The following is a 22,138-nucleotide window of genomic DNA, read 5'->3' as shown; positions in this document are numbered from 1 at the left end:
TTACAGATGTAAACTAGTGGGGTGTAAATGGGTATTCAAAAAGAAGCTAAGGCCTGATGGTACTATTGAGAAGTACAAGACGAGGCTAGTGGCTAAAGGTTATACTCAAAAGGAAGGAGAGGATTATTTTGATACTTACTCACCAGTTGCCCGTTTGACGACCATACGTGTGCTATTGTCCTTGGCTGCCTCACACGGTCTTCTCGTTCATCAGATGGACGTTAAGACAGCTTTCTTGAATGGAGAGCTTGAGAAAGAGATCTACATGGATCAGCCTGATGAATTTATAGCAAAAGGTTAAGAGGGTAAGGTTTGTAAATTATTAAAATCCTTATATGGTCTAAAGCAAGCTCCTAAGCAGTGGCATGAGAAGTTTGACTAAAACTTTGACATCAGCCGACTTTACAGTGAATAAAGCTGATAAATGTGTTTATTATCGGTATGGTGGGGAAGAAGGTGTAATTTTGTGCTTGTATGTGGATGATATTTTAATCTTTGGAAATAATATTAATGTGATCAAGGAAGTGAAAGATTTCCTGTCTAATAATTTTGAGATGAAAGACTTGGGTGAGGCTGATGTTATTCTTAACGTTAAGCTACTGAGAGAAGGAAATGGTGGGGTAACACTTGTGCAATCCCACTATGTGAAAAATGTGCTAAATCGCTTTGGTTATAGTGAATGCACGCCTTCTCCAACTCCCTATGACCCAAGTGTGCTATTAAGAAAAAATCACGGAATAGCACATGGATCAATTGAGATATTCTCAAATTGTTGAGCTCACTAATGTATTTGGCTAGTGCAACAAGACCTGATATCTCAGTTTGCTGTGAGCAAACTTAGCCGGTTTGTTTCAAATCCGGGAGATACACATTGGCACGCTCTTGAGAGGGTGTTGCGCTATCTGAAGGGAACCATGAGCTATGGCATTCACTATACCAGGTACCCGAGGGTACTGGAGGGTTACTGTGATGCTAACTGGATATCTGATGCTGATGAACTGTATGCCACAAGCGGATACGCGTTCTTGCTTGGAGGTGGCGCTGTTTTCTAGGAAGTCTTGCAAGCAGACTGTCTTAACGAAAGTCTACAATGAAAGCAGAACTCACAGTATTAGACGCCGCTTAGCGCTGAGGCCTAGTGGCTTCGTGAACTCCTTATGGATTTATCGGTTGTAGAGAAACCTATACCAGCTATTTCTATGAACTGTGACAACCAAACTGTGATAACTAAGGTGAACAGTTCTAAGGACAACATGAAGTCTACAAGGCATGTGAAAAGGCGGTTAAAATTTGCCAGAAAACTGAGAAACTCCAGAGTAATTGCATTGAGCTATGTCCATACATCTAAAAATCTGGCAGATCAGTTTACTAAGGGTCTGTCACGTAATGTGATAGAAGGTGCATCGAGGGAGTTGGGCTTGACCCACTTGAAGTCACAATCTATGAGATGTGAGTAATCTCTAGATACTCATGAAAGGCCGTTAAGTGTGACTTATATGCTTCAAATAGAGGGGATGCTTTTTGCAGCCTAGTACCAGTTAAGAACTTTAGTGAAACTTACTTCACACAAAACTGTCAATTCAAGGCATAGTCCATTTTCAGTTGTGACTGAGTGTAACTACTGCTCTAGATGGATGTTCAACTTAACAATCTCCATCGAAACACTGGTATATCAAAGAAATGTGGTTTTGAGACTAGTTTACTACGAACCCTAGAGTTTGGTGAGGATTGTTGGATATATTATGGGCTTGGCCCATATAATATTTAATAAATCAAATAAACTCTATGGCCCGTAATAATGCGCGGTGTATGGTTTAATACCGTACGGGATTTTGACTAGACGTTGACTCCGTTTATATGGTTGAATATTGTTCATCTATATTGAGAAGCAGAGAAAAGGACATAGGTGTGCCCACACGCGTGCGCGCCGCCGCCGGCCGAGGCGTGGGCGTGGGCGTGGCTGTGGCGAGGCAAGGCGAGGCAGGAGGCGGCGAGCGGACGGGGCCATGTTTTGCCAATTAAGTCGTATAATTACGGGAGTTTCTTCCGTTTTTAATCAGTGGCGACTTGATGATAGGGAGTTTCACCCGTTACCGCTGGCTGAGCCTTGATGGAGAGAGCTCTTCCGTCTCCTGATCTCCTCCTGAGACTCATCGCTTCCCTACCGCGAGCATATATTCCCAACTCCTCCATCAGTCATCTTCTTCTTCGCTTCGGAGTCAACCACATCTGCTACTCTTTGGTTCTCCCCGTCCTAGTTCCCTGCTCGCATAGGAACTGGGCTGAGTAGAGCCTCGGGAACGTCTGCCGTCTTCGAGTTCACCTGCTTGGGTGAAGGGCGGCAATCATGTTTTTGGGGAGTGTCGTTGGCGGCACGACTACTCGCATCGACCGTCTTCTTCTTCCCGGCGCCGGCGCACGTCTCTGGTGATCGGCACTGCTTCCTTCCTGCACTGCAACGAGCGGGACGACTACACCGACAGGCACTATGTCGACTAGTGCATCCAGGCTCTGCCACTGGGTATGTCCTCTGTTCTCCGTTATCCAGTAAGGTCTTGTGTACTTACCTTGCTGGTTAGTATCATATACATGACGTTCATGCTTAGATCAAACATGTATGATGTCACCAACCTTTTGTTTATCGTCTTTTTCTGGATTAAATTGCTATTGAAAATGCCTAATTATCTAACATGATAAACTTATCAATTATTATCTCATGCCATATTTAGATGTCCCTGGGTGAAATGGTAAGTACGAGCAAGGACATACATGCATGCAGGAAAATACCGAGGTTACTGAAGTAGCAGGATATCATGTATATACATGTTTGTTTCTATGTATGTGTTTTACTTCTGATCTATATACTGGGCAGGATCGAGGAAACACACCTCATTTTCGAAGAGATCAAAGGCTGCATCAGCTTCTAGAGTTTTGACATTAAACACAAGTTCTTCCTTATCTGCGTAGTATGTTGCAATGCTTGCTTCAGTTGTTATCAGCAATGATGACAGTTCTAGATTTAGAGTGTCTAGATACCAACGAAGATTGTATCAAATCCCATTCCTGTATGGACTCAAGACCATCGATAACAACAAGGCACCGACGTGTACTTAGAACCTCACGACACTTTCCAATGGCGTCTTTGATCCCCACTATATTAGAGGGTGCAGTTTCCTTGGCTTGAAGAGACTCTGAATGAAAATTCATAAGCAAGCTCCGTGAGAAGTCCCTTAAATTGAAGGGTCGGGAGTGTGATAAACCCACCCAACCGTATTCTTGAAATTGCTGGTTCTCTAGTATCCTGTCGCAGTACAAGTTCCTGACAAGAGCTGATTTCCCCACGCCAGGTATCCCCCAAACAGACATAACTTGAGAATGGTTCATTTGTGCCTGAACTGTACAGTGACGAAGTTGATCCATCTGCAATCGGCGTCCAACAAGGGAAGAATTCTGCATCCAGTCCCTGGCTGCTTTCATTTTAGAGTTGGGGACGATCCTGTGGTAAGAGGAATAGACATTCCTCTGGTTATGGCTGAAGTCATACTCTGTTGATATCTCATTGCTTCGTGTCGATGTGCTATCATTGTTGGCCTCGCTTTTATCTCCAGCGTCTTCAAAACCCTAAAAATAAGAAACGGGTAAAAGACAGAAAAAAAAGTTCTTAATTTTGTGCAGAAATTTTAATCACATGAATATGAATAAAAAAATTAAGAGTAAAATTTATGGCCGATCCTCAAACTTATATTATGTCATTGCTGGTCCATGTACTCTTAAATTGCATCGGTTCAGGCCTTAAACTATGTTGGGGTCTCTTAGTCGTCCAAACAAATCTGACCCTACCCATGTATCAATGTGGCATACGAAGTGTGTGTTGTCATTGACCCAACATGTAGAACCCACATATCAGCTCCATCTCTCCTCTCCTACCTTTCTCATGGCCATGATCGATTGGCTCGTGCTACTCATGGGCCATAGGGGGAGAACTGGAGAAGGCATAGGCGGACGAGCTAGCCTGGTGATGGGCGGCAGAGGGTGCAAGCTCTAAGGTGTGGGCCAAAGATGGCATGGACACGACTGGGGTAGAAGAGAGATAGGAGGCGAGTCACACTTCAATGATTTGGATGGCAGAGGCTGACTCATGGGTGCGGTGAGCCGGTGACGGAACTCGACAGAACTCCGATGAGCAATTTCTCTACATCTGAGGCTCTTTGGCAAAATCCAACATCACCATTGAGTTCGCCTTTGTAAGCTCTATACCTCGGTGTAGCCAGGTTACAAAGATCTTCGTTGTTGTACCTTCGACCCTTATCTCCCTCTCCAACTCCGGGCGCTGACACCGAGCCGGCCGCCAACCGTGGCTTACCTACGCCCAACCCCATGTGCGCACTCCGCTTACCGCCAATGTCACAACCGCCCAATGCTATGCCCCGTTCGTCGCTGCCTCCCTCCCCCTCCCTCCTCCCGATTAGCCATGCTGCACTATCCCAGCCTAACCCCATTGGCCGCAAGCATCGATGGATGATGGGCTGCACAACCCCAGCCAGCTATTGTTGCCCACTGCTGCAGAAGATGATGATAGTTTTGGGAAATAACCAGGGGAAGTTTGTATCTTCACATAAACCCCTCCAAGCTTCTATGTCAAGCAAGTCCAGTCCTACATTGGCCCCGCATATTAGAGTCACATCACCACACACTCAACATGCCACATGAGCACAAAGGCACAAGCACTGATCCTGTTTGGATGGCCACTAAGACCTAACAGAGATTTAGGTCAAAACGATGCAATTTAAGATTATTAGTAGCGGCATATCACACCGATGTAAGTTTGAGAACGGCCATGCACTTCACTCAAAAATTAATATCGTACCTCTTATGGTGCAACCATCATAAACTAACTCGGTAAACCCGAACAACTATAGCTTAGCTCGAGTAATACCAGGAACCACCGTGGGTTCACGAAAAATTATAACCGAAATATGGATGGATACGGGGCGGACCCAGAAAATATGAATGAGGAGGAGGGGTTATAGATGAGTTATAAGAGGGGCAAAATCAATTGTAGGTGTTCCTTTGATAGGGCTGGGTAACTTAGATGCAAATGTAGGAGTTATTTTGATAGGGCTGGGTAACTTAGATACAAATGTAGGGGTTACTTTGATAGAGCTGGTAGCTTAGATGCAAATGTGGGGTTACTTTAAATTATCTTTTCATAATGATTGAAGTATGCAAATTTAGAGGTTACGCTAGGTTATCTTTCATAATGGCAGTCTTTTTTTTTTAACTTTCATAATGGCATAGTCAGTTAAGCAAGATGCAAATTTAAGAGTTATTACTTTGTATTACCTTTCACAATGTTAGATGGGTAATTTAAATACAGATTTATAAGTTATTATAATGTCATACGTGGGTGATAATAAATGATCCCGCAATCGACAAATGAAGAAAGAGGAAAGTTGTATCATGATAGTGATACAGTTTTGGCACGAAATCCAACCATTAAACCATGTACTTCCCTCCGTCTAGAAAAAAACGCAATTCTAGCTTTGAACCTGGACAAGGTGTCCAGGTTCAAAGCTAGAATTGCAGTTTTTTTTCTAGACGGAGGGAGTACGGCTATTAGGTAGAGTTGTTCCGTTTTATATTAGTTTTGGGCCCAATGTCATATAGGAACAAATATATGCTATAATTAATGGCATCGGTATAAGGAGAAATACTCCAAGACACTATGGATCTGATTGGGTACATGCATTAACTTGTATCAAGGCTTGTGTAGTGCACAGTTTATCGTGTTTGGTTGTCTGTATAGACTTTTATGTAGGCTTTCACGGTGCTCAAAGCAGCCCAATACAACATTAGCCAGAAAACTAGATTTCATTGTACTTAGATAATGCATATTTGAACAAGCTAATAAACAAAAATAAAATATTTTTACTCTGCGTACCTCTACTATAAATACGAGACCTCAACTACAACATAGAGTTGGCTACATTATAAACAACGAAACATAATTATCAAACTTGGCTATGCTAATGCAAGCAACCAATCAGACCTTAAGGCACGTACAGCGTCGTCTTTTTCCCTTCTCCATATCGGCAATTTTGCAAAATTCCCCCCGTTCGGCTCAGTAGACGGTCTCCCCGTCGTCTCGCGTGGCGACGTGCAGCCTGATCGGCAGGGAGCCGCTGGCTGGGCTGGCTGGCCAGCCCTCTCAGCAAAACACTGTTCACACGAACCAGCCAGCAGTATTTTTTTCTCACGTAAACGAATCAGCAATGATACGAACCAGCCAACCGATCATGCTGGTGGAAGGCCCGTACTCCGAGGCCAGTTGACGGAGAGAGCCGCGCTGTAGGACCTCATCCTCACTAGTCGACAGGGTGCTTGGTTCCCGCGTGGGCACGCGCAGTTTCTGGTTTGGGCGTGCACAGGATGGTGCGGCGCGCCAAACTCCCCGGTGTCCTCGCTTTCTTCCCCGTCTGTGTCGGCTTCGATTAGGAAGGGCATGGCGGCGGCGGCAGCCACCAACACCATGGTCGCGGTGGCGGCGAGGCGGCGGTACCCATCCCCATTGGTCATGGTGGCGGCCGGCGGTAACTTCCTCGATGGCTGGATCTAGCGTGGCCGATTCGCCCCTAATCCATGGCAGAAGCTGGTCCCGTGCTGCAGAAGAGCGCAACACTGTGTGAGGTCGTAGACGCGGCGAGTGTGTGGGGTGGGGCTGTGAGATGCATAGTCGCGGGAGCAGAAGAGGGCGGCAGCAGTTGTGCGGCGCAATGACAACGACGGTGGGTGATGGGCATGCAACGTCATCTGCACCCAAAAAGCTCCTTCGGTGGCCTCGCATTGGCTTCAGTTACCAGTATCTGAAAATTGGTTATCTGTTATCTGAAAATTGGTGTATTAGTGTTATCTGAAAACTAGAGTCATAGATGGCCATGTTTTTGTTATCTGTAATCTGAAAACTGGATTCATATATGTTCATGTTCTGGAAAAGTTCAAAGCTCCAATTATATTACTGAACATGTTGTCATGTATGAGCGGTTAGTGTATTGTTTCTTACTCAAATGTTTCACTGAATATGCATATTCTTTGTTTAGTCAGTTGTCGGTGTTTCGGACCAAGGGGTCCTCAACCAACTAGTAAATTTGTACTACGTGTTCCCAATCCCGGATGGTGATGCAAAGAGACACAAGGCTTATACTGGTTCAGGCGATCGGTGCCCTACATTCAGTCTGAGAGATTGATCTTGTATTCCTTGCACCGAGGTGCTTGTAGTACGGGGTTACAAGCTGGGTGAGAGAGCGAGCTATTCCCAGGTCTCGGCACGGAGTGATGGGGGCTGCTTGAGACGTTGCTCTCAGACAGCGGGTGAGTATGCGTGTTACAGGGTGTTGTATTTGTGTGTGCCTGTGTTCCTCCTCTAGAAACGACCCAAAGTCCTTTCTTTTATAGTTGAAGGGAGGACCAGGGTAGTACGTGTGCTAACTATACGGCGTCGTGCGAACGGAGGCGGCGTGTCCGAGCTTGTAGCCGGTTCCTGTGGCGGTATGGTCGTCGGAGTGGTTCGTCCTTGAAGCGCTGGGGCGACGTGCTGGTCATATCCGATCCTGTGCGTCATGGAAGCTCCAGGGCTACCTCGAAGCGGGTGTGGCGGTCAGCGTGCAGGGTCGCTGTGGGTTGACTGCGCGCGAGGCCGAGGCTCGATTGGTGCCGAAGGCCGAACCATGGTGGGGGTCTCGGCAGACGTGAATCTCGAGATGGCCGAGGCCCTGATGCAGGGTGCCGAGGCTCGGAGGGAGCAGTCGGTCTGGTACGCTGGTTCGGAGGCGATGATGACCCGGGTCGGACCTCCCATGCCGCGTTGTCCTCGGGGCGGGTGTTACGGGGCACAGCGTAGCGCCGGCGCTGATCGTGGGCACAGCGCCGGAACACAGTGGCCGGTAATCCCCGCCATGCCTTGTCTTAGCCGGTATGGTGTTGATGCGACTCCTCGTCCCGTCGGCCACTCCGTGGTGTCGAGCCGTCGTCCGGCTGAGATTGCGGGAGTGGTTGACGCATTAATAGGACGTGACATGTTGTCGGGAAGACTGGTCGAGGCGGGAGCGACGGGTTATTGCCAAGCCAGCCTCGGGCGATACGGAGAATAGCTGTCTCATCCGAGGCTGTACGCACGGGGCCTCGGGCGAGACGAAAATTGGGCTCCTTGCGAGGCCTCTCGTGGGAGGCCTCGGGCGAGGCGAGGATTTCGTCAGGGTGTCGAGACCTCCCGCGCGAGGCCTCGGGCGAGGCGGAGAGCCGGTGGGCTCGGACGGGGCTGGTGGTGAACCCATGACTTACCTTCTGTCTTTGTTTGTTGATGAGATTTAAGTGACTCTTTTGGTGTACGCTCGGGGTACCCCGATTTATGGTACCCGACAGTAGCCCTCGAGCCTTAGGGGGAGTGCGTGCACTCTCCCTGAGGGTTTGTCGAGACTCGGCTTGCTAGCCGCTCCTGTAGGGATTGCGTTTTTTGTACTTCGAGGCCTCGATGGGTGCGCGCGAGCGCACCCGCCGGGTGTAGCCCCCGAGGCCCTAGGGGAGTAGATTCATTCCCCTAGGGTCTTTTTTCTCACTTTGAGTGAGAGATTTTGCATTTGCCGAGCCCACAAGTGCGAGTTCGGGTCGTGGGGTTTAGGCAAGGTCACAGGAAGAGCCCCCGAGCCTCTGTATGGAGCGAGAGGGCGATCGGGAGCACCCCTGACTTTTTGTACGACCCTCGCGTTTCCTTTTCGCTCGGAAGGAGGGGTGGGATATGCCAAGCTACCCTCGGTGGGCACAAGCGGTGACATTCCCGATGAGCTGTTATCGGGTAGTCCGAGTGGAGGCCCGAGCCCCGTTCGCTAAGGGTCGGCTAGCAGTCCGGAGACGCACTCCAAGAGTACCGGAGGGTTTCTCTAGTGGGTGCCAGGGCCGTTTGCTGGGCCCCGGTGGCTTGTTGCCTCCCTACGGTGGGATCTCATTCGGAGACCTCTCTGCCGGTCTCGGACACGACTTGGGGCGTCCCGAGCGATCGTTCGCTCGGGCCTTGGCCATACTTGGGCTTGCCCCCAGTCGTCCCCGACTCTGTTGCCCTGGGGCGGCTGTCAAAACCCTGGGGGGCCTAGCCTTCGAACCCCTAGACCGTAATGGGCTTGATGCCCTTTGTCGTGTTTTTAACGAAACTTCCAGCGCGGGCCTTTATCGTTTGTCTTTGTCTTGGGTGCAGGAGAAGCCCCCGAGCCTCCACGCGGAGCGAGAGGGCGGTCAGGGGTCCTCCTGACTTTTTTGTTCGACCCTCACATATCCTTTTTGTTTGGACGGAGGGGTTGTTTACCGAGCCCATTCGGGTGCGAGCCTGGGTCGCTGGGTCTCGGCAAGGTTGCAGGAAGAACTCCCTAGCCTCTGCATGGAGCGAGAGGGCCGTCAGGAGTTCCCCTGACTTTTTGTACGCCCCTCACGCGTGAGGGTTTGTTTTGTCGAGGCCCCCTTGGGCGCGAGCCTGGGTCGTGGGGTCTCGGCATATCTGCAGGAAGAGCCCCCTAGCCTCTGCACGGAGCGAGAGGGCCGTCAGGAGCTCCCCTGTCTTTTTGCACGACCCTCACGCTTCCTTTTCGCTCGGAAGGAGGGTTTGTTTTGCCAAGCCCCCTCGAGTGCGAGCCGGGGTCGTTGGGTCTCGGCAAGGTTGCAGAAAGAGCCCCTTAGCCTCTGCACAAAGCAAAAAGGCCGCCAGGGGTTCCCCTGGCTTTTTGTACGACCCTCATGCTTCCTTTTCGCTCAGAAGGAGGGGTGGAATGTGCCACGCTACCCTCGGTGGGTACGAGCGGTGGCACTTCTGGTGAGCTATTATCGGGTAGTCCGAGTGGAGGCCCGTACCCCGTTCGCTAGGGGTCAGCTAACGGTCCAGAGACGCACTCCAAGAGTATCGGAGGGTTTCTCTAGTGGGTGCCGGGGCCGTTCGCTGGGCCCTAGTGGCTCGGTGCCTCCCTACGGTGGGATCCCATTCAGAGACCTCCCTGCCGGTCTCGGACACGACTTTGGGCGTCCCAAGCGTTTCGCTTGCTTAGGTCTCGGCCCCGCATGGGCTCGCCCGCGGTCGTCCCTGACTCTGTTGCCCTGGGGCGGCTGTTGAAACCCCTAGGGGCCCAGCCTTCGAACCCCTGGACCGTAATAGGCTCAGCGCCCAGTTCCTTCATCTGAAAGGAATAGGGCGAGGGGAATATCTTCCCCATCGGCTCGGCAATGGCTGGCGTGCCTTTTGAGGCGGTTTTCTAGGGAGACAGAACATCGCCTGCTACCGCAGCGGTCGGGCACACCGTGGTGTCAGCGGATGGGACGTAACTGTTCCCACAATTAATGAGAAAAAAGGTGGGCATGCGGGCGGTAAAATCGGATCGGGGTTAACCGCGCCGAATTCGGGGGAAACTTCCCCGATTTCATCGCCCGTCCGTTTCGTCTTTACCCTGCATAAATACGTAACGAGCCTCGCCCCTCCTCACCTTACCTTGCCTGTGTTAGTTCTGCCCCCATCGAGCCATCGCTAGAGCAGTGGACGCCGAGAAGAAGAAGGGAGGAAGGCGAGCTAGGGAGAGAGAGAGAGAGACAAACTCACCACCGCATTCGAACCCTCCACCACACCCATGGCCAGCGACATCGTTGTCATTGAGGTAGACCCCTGGGATCCGTCTGATGTCATCGTGGAGATGCTTCAATCGCTCATCGACGGCGGACTCCTTCGTTCGGTGACGGACCCTAATAGGCCAGAGTGGATCGCTTCGTCGGGCGAGCTGGAGCCGAGGCCTCGCGACGGCTACATCGTGAGCTTCGTCTCCTTTCACGAGCGTGGCCTCAGCGTTCTGGTGGATTGGTTTATGCGGGCACTCCTGCATTACTATGGCGTGGAGCTCCACAACTTCAACCCCAACTCCATCGTGCAGGCGGCCATCTTCGTCGCTGTCTGCGAGGGGTACTTATGGATTGCTCCCCATTGAGAGTTGTGGCTCCATCTCTTCCGGGCGGGGCATACCACTAAGCCAACGGGCATGTCGGGCATGAGGAAAGTGGTGAGGGCCGGTGGCTGCACTCTCCAAGTGCGTCAGGACCGCTAGCACCTCTACATCCCGGCCCAGCTCACGTCATCTAATCGTCGATGGTACACGAGCTGGTTCTATCTTCGCAACGACGACGGAGGACCTACCCCCTACACTAGGCGGATTGTGGGGAGCTGCCCAAAAAGGTGGCAGTACGGCGTCCCGAGGAAGGATCAGCCCAAGCTGAAGCCGCTTCTGGAGGGGCTGGAGAGGCTACTAAGCCGTGGCCTTACTGTGGCCGTGGTCGTGGCTGCCTTCCACCGCCGAAGGGTGCTGCCGCTGATGGCTCGGCGGCGGCGCCTGTTCGAGATGAGGCCGGGTGAGCCAAATGAGGGCATCCGGATGTCCTCCTCCTGCCCTTTCCGATGAGGAAATTCTTCACCGGGTGGGGGAGACGGTGGAGGCGAAGCTGAGAGGCGGCAACCTGACCCCCATCGCGATGCGCCCGTCGCGGGGGTTCCTCTCGCTGGTAAGTCGCGCGCCGCTGCAGCCCTCGAGCCCTCTCTATTTTCCACTATTTCTCGTTCCCTTATGCGCGATCACCGTTCCTGCAGGGGATGAGGGATGTGCGAGCCTCTCCGCCGCCCGTTCCCGAGGACGCGAGGCGGCGGGCGGTCAACCGGGCGCACGCCGAGGCGTAGAAAAAGAGGAAGGACGCCAAGGCGGCGAAGCGTACGAAGCAGATTCTCGCGCGCAAGAAACTAGATGAGCGTCGCCGGCAGCAAAGGAAGGATGGCCTCCCGTTGGAGGAGTCCCCGTCGCCGTCGTTATCGACGGATGCCTCGGACGAGGATGACGAGGGCGAGATGGGGCGGGGTCCCTTGGACCATCTCCCTGACGTAGGGGAGACGGTGCCCGGGGCATTGGCAAGCAGCCTGGCGCTCCCAGGAGGAGGAAGAGGAGCTGCCCCAGGGTCGGCGGTTGCCCGCCTCGGGGCCGAGGCCGACACGCCCAAGGAGCGGGCGTTGGGCAAACGTGCCATCAGCCCGGTGGGCTTGGCGGCAGTGGTGGAGCAAATGGCGGCGGGTGCAACGCCACCGCCCCTGTAGAGGATCGAGGGAGCACCGAGGCCCGTTGGGGACAGGCCGGCGCCGGCGGATGCGGAGGCCGCGCCCCTGCCACCGCCACCGCCCTTATAGACGAGGGTTGCAGTGCCGAAGCGGCTGCAGCCTCGCTCGGGGGTAAGCGTATTTTTGGGTAGAGCCTCAGCGTTTTCTGTTCACTCTTTGGTCTCGTGCTGACCCTATAAGTGATTTGTCCTTAGTCGGAAGCGACCTACGGAGGTGCTTTCCTTGGCGCCCCTCAAGGCGCTCAAGGTGAGCCCTGGCTCCTCCATCCACTAGGTGGCAGAGGCGCAGGCCGCCCTACAACGCGGCGCGGCGTCGGCGAGGGCCGACCTGAAGGAGCCGGCCACCCAAGGAGGGGCTGCCGAGGCGACCCCGACACAGACGGGGGAGGGAGTGCTTCCACCCCGCGAGGGCGAGGCTCATGAGTCGGATGGGGCCAGGGTGCCCTTAGTTGCCGAGGCCACCGAGGTCGAGGTCCCTAGGATCTCTGAGGCTGAGGCAACGGAGGCCGGGGCGCCCAAGATCGCCGAGGCCGCAGCGGCGGTGGTCGATGTTTCCGCGACCACCGAGGCCATGATGGCGGAGGCCGGAGCTCCCGAGACCATTGAGGCCATGATTGTGGAGGCCGGACCCCCCGAGATCACCGAGGCCGACGTGACGGCGGTGTGGCCATCTGCCCAAGAGGTGGAGATGAAGGCGGCGGAGGCCTTGGTGGTGCCCTTGGTTCAGGGCCCGCCGTTGTTATGAGAGAGCGCCCGGGAGGCGGAGGTCTATCCGATCTCCTCCGACGATACTTCCCGGGCGCGGGAGGTGGTCGACGCCGAGGAGACCAGCGCTGTGGAACAGCCGGTTCTGACCCTGGGCGAGGGAAGCTCGGCCCTCAGTGCAGGTGCGACCCGAGCCTCGCGGGTGGGATCACCCGCAGTGTACTGTGGTAGGAGCCAGGACGACCCTGAGGGGGAGCCTCTGTTCGCCCTTGAGGACAGCAGCCGAGGGCGAGCGCTGGGACACCTTCGAGCAATACCGCCAGCTCACGGAGCGGTCACTATGGACGGCGCTGTCCGTGGTGGACCGACAAACTACCCGGAGTCGCCCAGGTTCGCGCTTTCTTTTCTCGTGACGATGTCGTCTTTTTCTGAGTTTTATTGTAGTGAATGACCCCTGTTCTGCTTCCCCAGGAGCTCGAGACCCGGTCCCTTGGGAAGTCGGTCTTTCTCCGGCGGGAGAGGGACGTCTGGACCAGCTCCAGCGGCAAAAGGGCCTGCTTGCGGGTGCCAACGAGCTTCTGGCGGCGCGGAGCGCGGAGGTGGAGGACCTTCGGCTTCATTGTGCCGACGCGAAGGTCGAGGTGGTCACGGCCAGGAGCAGGTCGCCCCTTTGGCGGCGCGGGTCAAGGAGTTGGAGGAGGAGCTTACCCGCGTCGCCGGTGATCAGGATGCCTTCAGGTCCCGGGCTGAAGAAGCGACGGCCTCGGGCAAGGCCCTTGCTGGGCAGCTGGGGGCGGAGCAGAGTGCGCACCAGCTGACGAAAGGCGCCTTGGATGAGGCCCTTACGGCGGTTGAGGCCTCTCGGACCGAGGCTGTGGTCTAGGAGGGGAAAGGCCGAGGGTGAGTACTGTCCCCTTCGTTTTCTTCGTTTTTCTTGTGTTCGCCTCCTAACTCCCTGGTGTGATGCAGAGCTGGGGAGAGAGGCTCTAGGGCTGCCGAGGCTTCTCGGGTCGAGGCCCAGCGCCTGAAGGAAAAGGCCGAGGCTTCCCCGTGCCGAGGCCCAGCGCTGGGGAGAGAAAGCCGAGGCCTCTCGGGTCGAGGCCCGACACTAGGAGCAGAAGGCCAGGGGTGAGTTCCGCAGGCTTCCGTCCCTTTTTTGGCTTGTTTTTCTTCGCGCTCAATCTTACTCCGTTTCCTTGGGCGCAGAGTTGGAGGCGGAGGTCACCCGGGCGGCCGAGGCTTCCAGCGCTATGTAGACGGTGCTCAAGACCGAGATCGAGGAGCATGAGGCACTGAAAGGTGCCACCCTTTCCGCCTGTGAGGCCTTGGAAGTCGAGGGGGTTCAGTCAGGCAGCTCCCTTGGGAGCCGTTTGATTGCGCTGAGCAGCCAGATGCGCGAGCGGCTTGAGGAGCGCTGCACACGGGTGTCAAGCGCGTGTTGGCCGTCATCGCCTCTCACTACATTGGCATCGACCTCCCGGTCATCAGTGATGGTTATGTCCTGCCTGATGATGACGAGGAGGCCAATGCGGCGGTCACGAAGCTGATGGAGGTGGCGGAAGGCCCTGGCACGGCGCTGGCAATGCTGTTCGAAGAGGAGGTGGTCCCTCCCCTGCCGTCTGCCGATGCTGGAGGCCCTGAGCCTTGACCTAGGCCCAAGGGGCCATGTAAAATAGAGTAGGAATTATCTTTGTATCGTAACGCTTGTGGCCGTCGAGGCCTTTCTTTTTGAAGTACTCGTGTTTCTTAGTTAGTTTTTCTCGTGTTTCCGAGCCTCTGCCCTCTGTTGCTCTGATCAGATTTCTTTTGCAAAAAACCTCCTTGGAGCTTAAGCCGTCCCTTGGGCGAGAGGTGGTGAGGGAGTGCCGTAGCCCGGAGGCGTAGGCCGTCTCACGACTCTACCGGCCTCCTGCTTAGGAAACAGACTTTCGGTCCATGGGCTTTTTACAACCGATTCATCAGAGCGTGCTAGAGAGACTTGGCGTAGGAATTTTTTTCGAAAAATGACTGAAGAATGGTGCTTGAAGAATGGTGCATGGGACTTAGGGGGAGTCCCCCATCTAGCCCCCGAGGGAGGCTTGGTTCTGCAGAGGCAGAGCCGAGTCTCCCTTACAGTGTTATCGTATTGCCGAGACCCACGATGGGCTCGGGGGGGTTTCTCGAAAAATTAGAACAACTAAAGAACGCTTCTTAATTGTATTCCGAGAAACAATATATACAATGCTTGGAAATTTAAGGGTAAAAGCGACGTAGCTGTTCTATGTTCCAAGCGTTGGTGAAGATTTCGCCCTTCTCGTTGGCTAGCTTGTAGGTCCCGGGCTTCAGTACTTGGGCGACGATGTACGGCCCTTCCCATGGTGGGGTCAGCTTGTGGCGGCCCTTGTTGCTCTGTGTTAGCCTCAACACCAGGTCGCCTACCTTCAAGTCTCTGCTTCGAATGCGCCGAGCCTGATAGCGCCGTAGGGCTTGCTGGTACTTGGCCGAATGTAGCAGCGCAACGTCTCGGGCTTCCTCTAGTTGGTCGAGGGCGTCTTCGCGGGCGGTGCGGTTGCTTTGCTCGTTGTAGGCCTGTAGCCTCGGGGAACCATATTCCAAATCAGTGGGGAGGATGGCCTCGGCACCATAGACCAGGAAGAAAGGTGTGAACCCCGTGGCTCGGCTTGGAGTGTTCCTCAGGCTCCAGGTGACCGATGGGAGTTCGGCGAGCCATTTCTTGCCAAACTTCTTCAACCGGTTGTAAATTCTTGGCTTGAGGCCTTGTAGGATCATGCCGTTGGCACGTTCTACTTGGCCAGTTTGTCCTTGGGTGTCCTACGGCCGACCAGGCCACACGGATGTGGTGGTCGTCGCAGAACGCCAAGAATTTTTTGCCGGTGAACTGTGTCCCGTTGTCGGTGATGATGGTGTTTGGGACCCCGAACCTGTGGATAATGTCGGTGAAGAATAGCACTGCTTGCTCGGATTTGATTTGATTGATCGGACGAGCCTCGATCCACTTGGAAAATTTATCGATTGCTACCAAGAGATGGGTGTAGCCCCCGGCGCCTTCTGCAGAGGCCCGACCATGTCGAGCCCCCATACGGCAAATGGCCAAGTGATGGGGATGGTTTGGAGGGCTTGGGCCAGGAGGTGCGTCTGCCGTGCGTAGTACTGGCATCCTTCGCAGGAGCGTACTAACTTGGTGGCGTCGGCAACCGCCGTCGGCCAGTAGAACCCTTGGCGGAAGGCGTTTCCGACGAGCGTCCGAGGCGCCGCGTGGTGCCCGCAGGCCCCTGCGTGCAAGTCCCAAAGTAGGGCTTGGCCTGCCTCGGTGGTGATGCATCGTTGGAGGACGCCAGAGGGACTTCGTCTGTACAATTCGTGATTGCAGAGGACGTAAGTCTTGGCTTGTCGCGCAAGCCATCGGGCTTTGGTCCTATCGCTAGGAAGCTCTCCCTGAGCGAGCCAATCAAGGAACGGGACTCGCCAGTCCATGTTCTGGTCGGTCTGGGGAGGCCCCGTGTCCACTTCCATGACCTCGGGCTCGGCCGAAGGAGTCTTGGCAGCCGAGGAGGCGTCGAGCCCCACGGTGGGTTCGGCCGGTGGGCCCCTCTTCTGCTGAGGCGTAGTCAACGGAAGGCTTGTGGAGGTCCCTGGCAAAGACGTTCGGGGGGACCGGAGCCCGTGTCGAGGCCATCTTTGCCAGTTCATCCGCGGCCTCGTTGTATTTCAGGGCGATGTGGTTGAGTTCGAGACCGTCGAACTTGTCTTCTAGGCGACGTACCATCTTGCAGTATGCCTCCATTTTGGGGTCGAGGCAGTTTGACTCCTTCATGACTTGATCAATGACGAGTTGCGAGTCGCCCCGGATGTCGAGACGCCGTACTCCAAGCTCGATGGCGATCTGCAAGCCGTTGACGAGGGCTTCATACTCGGCCGCAGTTGTTGGAGGCGGCGAAGTGGAGCCAAACCATGTAGCGCATGTGTATTCCGAGGGGCGAGATGAAGAGCAGACCCGCGCCTGCCCTCGGACTTCATCAGGGACCCGTCGAAGTACATGGTCCAGCACTCCGTCCGAATTTGAGCAGGTGGCAGTTGGGTGTCGGTCCACTCAGCCACAAAATCGGCCAAGACCTGAGACTTGATTGCTTTCCGAGGCGCAAAGGTCAGGGCTTCCCCCATGAGTTCGACTGCCCATTTGGCTATCCTACCCGAGGCCTCCCGGTTATGGATTATCTCTCCTAGGGGGAAAGACGATATTACCGTTACCGGGTGGGACTCGAAGTAGTGGCGCAGCTTGCGTCGAGCCAAGACTACGGCGTAGATAAGCTTTTGGATGTGGGGGTAGCGTGCTTTGGTCTCGGAGAGCACTTCGCTGATGAAGTAGACAGGTCGTTGGATGGGTAGAGCATGCCCCTCTTCCTGCCTCTCTACTACTACGGCCGCGCTGACCACTTGGGTTGTTGCGGCGACGTATAGTAAGAGGGCCTCGTCCCTGGCTAGCGGTACCAGGACGGGAGGATTGGTGAGCAGCGCTTTGAGCTTGGCGAGGGCTTCTTCGGCCTCGGGGGTCCAAGAGAAGCGTTCGGATTTTCTCAAGAGGCGGTACAGAGGCAAGCCTTTTTCGCCGAGGCGCGAGATGAAGCGGCTCAGGGCCGCAAGGCATCCCATGACCCTCTGTACTCCCTTGAGGTCTCTGATTGGTCCCATGCTGGTTACGGCCGAGACCTTCTCCGGGTTGGCTTCGATGCCGCGTTCTGAGACTATGAATCCCAAGAGCATGCCTCGGGGGACCCCGAACACACACTTCTCGGGATTGAGCTTGATGCCCTTCTCTCTAAGGCATTTGAAGGCTATCTTCAAGTCGTCGACGAGATCCTCGGCCTTTCTGGACTTGACCACGATGTCGTCCACATAGGCCTCGACGGTTCGCCCGATGTGGTCGCCAAAGACCTGGGTCATGCACCGCTGGTAAGTGGCCCCTGCGTTTCTGAGGCCGAAAGGCATAGTCACGTAGCAGTACATGCCGAATGGGGTGATGAAAGAAGTCGCGAGCTGGTCAGGACTCTTTCATCTTGATCTGATGGTAACCAGAATATGCATCAAGGAAAGACAAAGTCTCGCATCCCGTAGTGGAGTCAACGATTTGATCGATTCGAGGTAATGGGAAGGGGACTTTTGGACAGGCTTTGTTCAAACCGGTGTAGTCTACACACATCCTCCATTTCCCATTTTTCTTTTTGACCAACACAGGGTTAGCTAACCACTCTGGATGGGATACTTCCCTGATGAACCCGGCCGCCAAAAGTTTCTGCACCTCCTCGCCGATGGTCCTGCGCTTTTCCTCAGTCGAATCGGCGTAGGCGCTGCTTCACCGGTCTAGAGCTGGCCCGGATGTCTAAGGCGTGCTCGGCGACCTCCCTTGGTATGCCCGGCATATCCGAGGGACTCCACGCGAACATGTCGGCGTTTGCGCGGAGAAAGTCGACGAGCACGGCCTCCTATTTGATGTCGAGGGTGGCGCTTATCCTCAGCGCCGGTCGTCGGGGCAGGCGGGGTCGACTGGGACGAGCTTGATGGCCTCCGCGGGCTCGAACGTCCCGGCTCGACGCTTGGGCTCGGGCAGCTGGCTGCCGAGCCGGTCGAGGTCGACGATGAGGGTCTCGGCTTCCACGAGAGCCTCGGCGTATTCGATGCACTCGACGTCGCAGTCGTATGCATGCTCGTACGTGGACTCGATCGTGATGACGCCGTTGGGACCCGGCATCTTGAGCTTGAGGTAGGTGTAGTTGGGGACCGCCATGAACTTGGCGTAGCACGGCCGCCCCAGGATGGCGTGGTAGGTTCCCCTGAATCCGACCACCTCGAAGGTAAGTACCTCCTTGCGGTAGTTGGACGGGGTGCCGAAGCAGACGGGAAGGTCGATGCGCCCGAGGGGTCGCGTGCGTTTCCCTGGCACGATGCCATGGAAGGGCGCGGCGTCACCCCGGAGCCGCGAACGGTCGATCTCTAGGAGCTCCAGGGTGCTGGCGTAGAGGATGTTGAGGCCGCTGCCTCCGTCCATCAATACCTTGGTGAGCCAGGTGTTGCCGACGATTGGGTCGACAACAAGCGGGTACTGCCCGGGATTCGGGACATGGTCGGGGTGGTCATCTCGATCAAAGGTGATCGCTTCCCGAGACCAGTCGAGGTATCGGGGAGTGGCCACCTTGACCTGAGAAGACCTCTCGGCGCTCCCTCTTCCGCTGGCGCGCTGTGAGGCACGCCGAGGGTCCGCCAAAGATCATGAAGGCGTTGTGAACCTCGGGGAACCCATCGTCCTTGTCATCGTCCCGGTCGCCGGCCCCTTTTGGCTTGGTGTCAGTCGTCGGGGGGCCCGAGCTTGGCGTAGTAACGCCTGGAGCATGGAGCAATCCTCGAGGGCGTGCTTTACCGGGCCCTGATGGTACGGGCAAGGTTTCCTAAGCATGTCGTCGAAGGGCCTAGGGCCCTTGAGGCCTCGGGGATTCTTGCGTTCTGCGGCCGCGACCAGATCGGCCTCTAGGACCTCCTGCTTCCCCAGGCGGCCCTTTTTCTTTCTCTTGGGGAGGTGGGAGGCTGAGGCCTCGGGGGCCTCGTCCCTCCGCTTCCCCTTGGCGTCGCTGTCGGGGAAGATGGCTCCAACAGCCTTCTTCGCCCGAGGCGAAGTTGGTGGCGATGTCGAGGAGCGCGGCAGCTGAGCGCAGGCACGTTCCGACCTAACTCTCGGACCAAGTCTCGGCAGGTGGTGCCGGAGAGGAAAGCCTGGACGATTTCCGAGTCGCCGACGCTGGGCAACTCGGTGCACTATTTGGAGAAGCGCCGGATGAAGTCTCGGAGAGACTCGTCCGGTTTCTGGCGACAGCTCTTAAGATCCCAGGAGTTCCCAGGGCGCACGTATGTGCCCTGGAAGTTCCCGACGAAGATCCTAACCAAGTCGCGCCAGTCGTGGATTTGTGAGGGAGGAAGGTGCTCGAGCCAGGCTCGCGCGAGTCTGACAAGAGCAAGGGGAGGTTGCGGATGATGAGCAGGTCATCGTCCACGCCACCTAGCTGACAGGCCAGGCGGTAATCGGCAAGCCAGAGTTTGGGATTGGTCTCGCCGCTATACTTCGCGAGATTGGCTGGTTGCCGAAACTGGGCCAGGGAAATGAGCAGCGCGGATGGCTCTGCTGAAGACCCGAGGGCCTGGCGGTTCAGGAGAAGGACTAGCGGTCCTCCTCACTGTCATAACGGCCACCTCGGTGTGGGTGGTAGCCCCGAGGCAGGCCCCTCATTGTCGTGGCGTCGTCGCCTGCTGACCACCTCATGGTCTCCCTGCACCTCGCGTCGATTGCCGAGGCGGTCAAGCAGCAAGGGGACCCTATGGGCTATCGGTGCTCGAGCGGGCTCGGGACGAACCGAGGCTTCCCTATCCTGCCGAGGCTGGTGCCGTGGGCAGGTTCAAGGTGCCCCCGTGCCATCGGGAGGTGGAACTCTCGGCCTGCTGCACCGCGGCGGTCTCTAGGAGATCTCAGAGCTCGCCGCGGACCCGTCGCCCCTCCGTGGTAGAAGGCTCGGGCATCGCGTGGACCAGCATTGCCGTAGCCAGCGACATTCTGGCTAGCACGATTGAAGACTGGGGTTTGCTCACTCCCTTCGTCGTCGTGGATGCGGTGATGCACATCTGGGCCCTCCGTCGGGCTCCTCCGCCGTCGCCGCGACCTCGCTGCTCCTGTTCGAGAGAGTCTCGAAGCTAGCTGTAGAAGGAGTCAGGTCTTGTTCGACCTTGGCCTAGAGCTCACGGAGCTGTTCCAGGTCCAGGCGTTGAGGTCGTGCAAGGGCGAGGTTCTCGTTCCGTGCTGCCGGCAGGACAACGCGCGGAGGTGTGGCGGCGCCTGTACCCGGGCGAAGTGGGGAACGGCTACCACCCCCTTCCTCCTCGTCCGCCCTCGGCATCCCGAGCCCGACGTGGAAACACTCGCGAGTGGGGTCGTAGGTGCCCTCGTCGTCGGAAGTCGGAGTAGCCAAAGCAGTATTCGCTTGCGGCCAAGAAGCGGCGCATGGCTTCAGGGTCGTGGAGTCCGGAGAAATCCGCTTCGGGCCATGCCTCGTCCTCCTCCAAGGAGTCGGCGTGGGTGTCGAGGTTGAGAGCGAAGCGCTGGCGGCGTCCTAAGGGATCCTCGTGAGCGAAGTGTAAGCGTAAGCATAAGAGGCGGCGGCATTTCTCAACCCAAAGGGGTATGGGGATGGTGCCAGTCGCCGGGCTCTGCTCCGCCGGAGTTGGCTCCTCAGGGAGCGGTGGAGCGGAGCTTGATGACTGGGCGTCGCCGCGTGCCACCGGCGTTTTTCCCTTGTCCAAGCTCAGGCTAGACAGGTCCCCAACCAGGGACCTTGCGCCAACAGCTGGTCGTAGGATATCGGCGGAGAGCGGCGTGTCGCCCTGGATTCGCATAGCGTCGGGGTGATCCTGCTCGCGTCGTGCCTGGCGAGCGCGGCGAGAGCGGCCGCCCGGGCGCCGCCTGCTGCCTGGGCTGCCGGTGCGTGACTTCATCGTCGGTTGGTGGGGCTCGGGGCGTGAGGAGTACCATGTCGTACTCATGCCCTAGAGACATGAACTCTAGGCTCCCAAACCAAATCACCGTGCCGAGACGCAACGGTCGTACGGGGTCTGCCATCCGGAACTTGTTGGGATGACGAAACTGACACGCAGAGGCCCCTACCTGGCGCGCCAACTGTCGGTGTTTCGGACCGAGGGGTCCTCAACCAACTAGTAAATTTGTACTGCGTGTTCCCGAATCCCGGATGGTGATGCAAAGAGACACAAGGCTTATACTGGTTCAGGCGATCGGTGCCCTACATCCAGTCTGAGAGATCGATCTTGTATTCCTTGCACCGAGGTGCTTGTAGTAGGGGGTTACAAGCTGGGTGAGAGAGGGAGCTAGTCCTAGGTCTCGGCACGGAGTGATGCGGGCTGCTTGAGACGTTGCTCTCAGACAGCGGGTGAGTATGCGTGTTACAGGGTGTTGTTTTTGTGTGTGCCTGTGTTCCTCCCTAGAAACGGCCCAAATCCTTTCCTTTTATAGTTGAAGGGAGGACCAGGGTAGTACGTGTGCTAACTATACGGCGTCGTGCGAACGGAGGCGGCGTGTCCGAGCTCTGTAGCCTGTTCCTGTGGCGGCATGGTCGTCGGAGTGGTCCGTCCTTGAAGCGCTGGGGCGACGTGCTGGTCACATCCGATCCTAGTGCGTCATGGGAGCTCTAGGGCTACCTCGAAGCGGGTG

The 22,138-nt window shown here is 55.8% G+C and overlaps 1 protein-coding gene across 6 annotated transcripts in view; it reads right to left on the bottom strand.

Annotated features, from left to right (window-relative positions):
* LOC136483692 (uncharacterized) overlaps positions 1-22,138 on the bottom strand; it is a 67,032-nt gene that overhangs the window by 7,624 nt on the left and 37,270 nt on the right. For 4 of the 6 annotated variants that reach the window (XM_066480963.1, XM_066481005.1, XM_066480855.1 and 1 more), the window contains exon 10: positions 2,889-3,621. The exons of 1 other annotated variant lie outside the window; for it this stretch is intronic. In XM_066480963.1, the coding sequence (XP_066337060.1) occupies positions 2,986-3,621 (636 nt within the window). In that variant the 3' untranslated portion in view covers positions 2,889-2,985. Of the gene's footprint in view, positions 1-142; positions 276-2,888; positions 3,622-22,138 lie in introns of those variants that run through there. One more of the 6 variants, XM_066480909.1, reaches the window with a different exon arrangement.

Source organism: Miscanthus floridulus, chromosome 1 (genome assembly GCF_019320115.1).
Source record: "Miscanthus floridulus cultivar M001 chromosome 1, ASM1932011v1, whole genome shotgun sequence".
NCBI lineage: Eukaryota > Viridiplantae > Streptophyta > Magnoliopsida > Poales > Poaceae > Miscanthus > Miscanthus floridulus.
The sequence above is the reverse complement of the archived record's forward strand: the minus strand, read 5'-3'. Positions and strand labels throughout refer to the sequence as shown.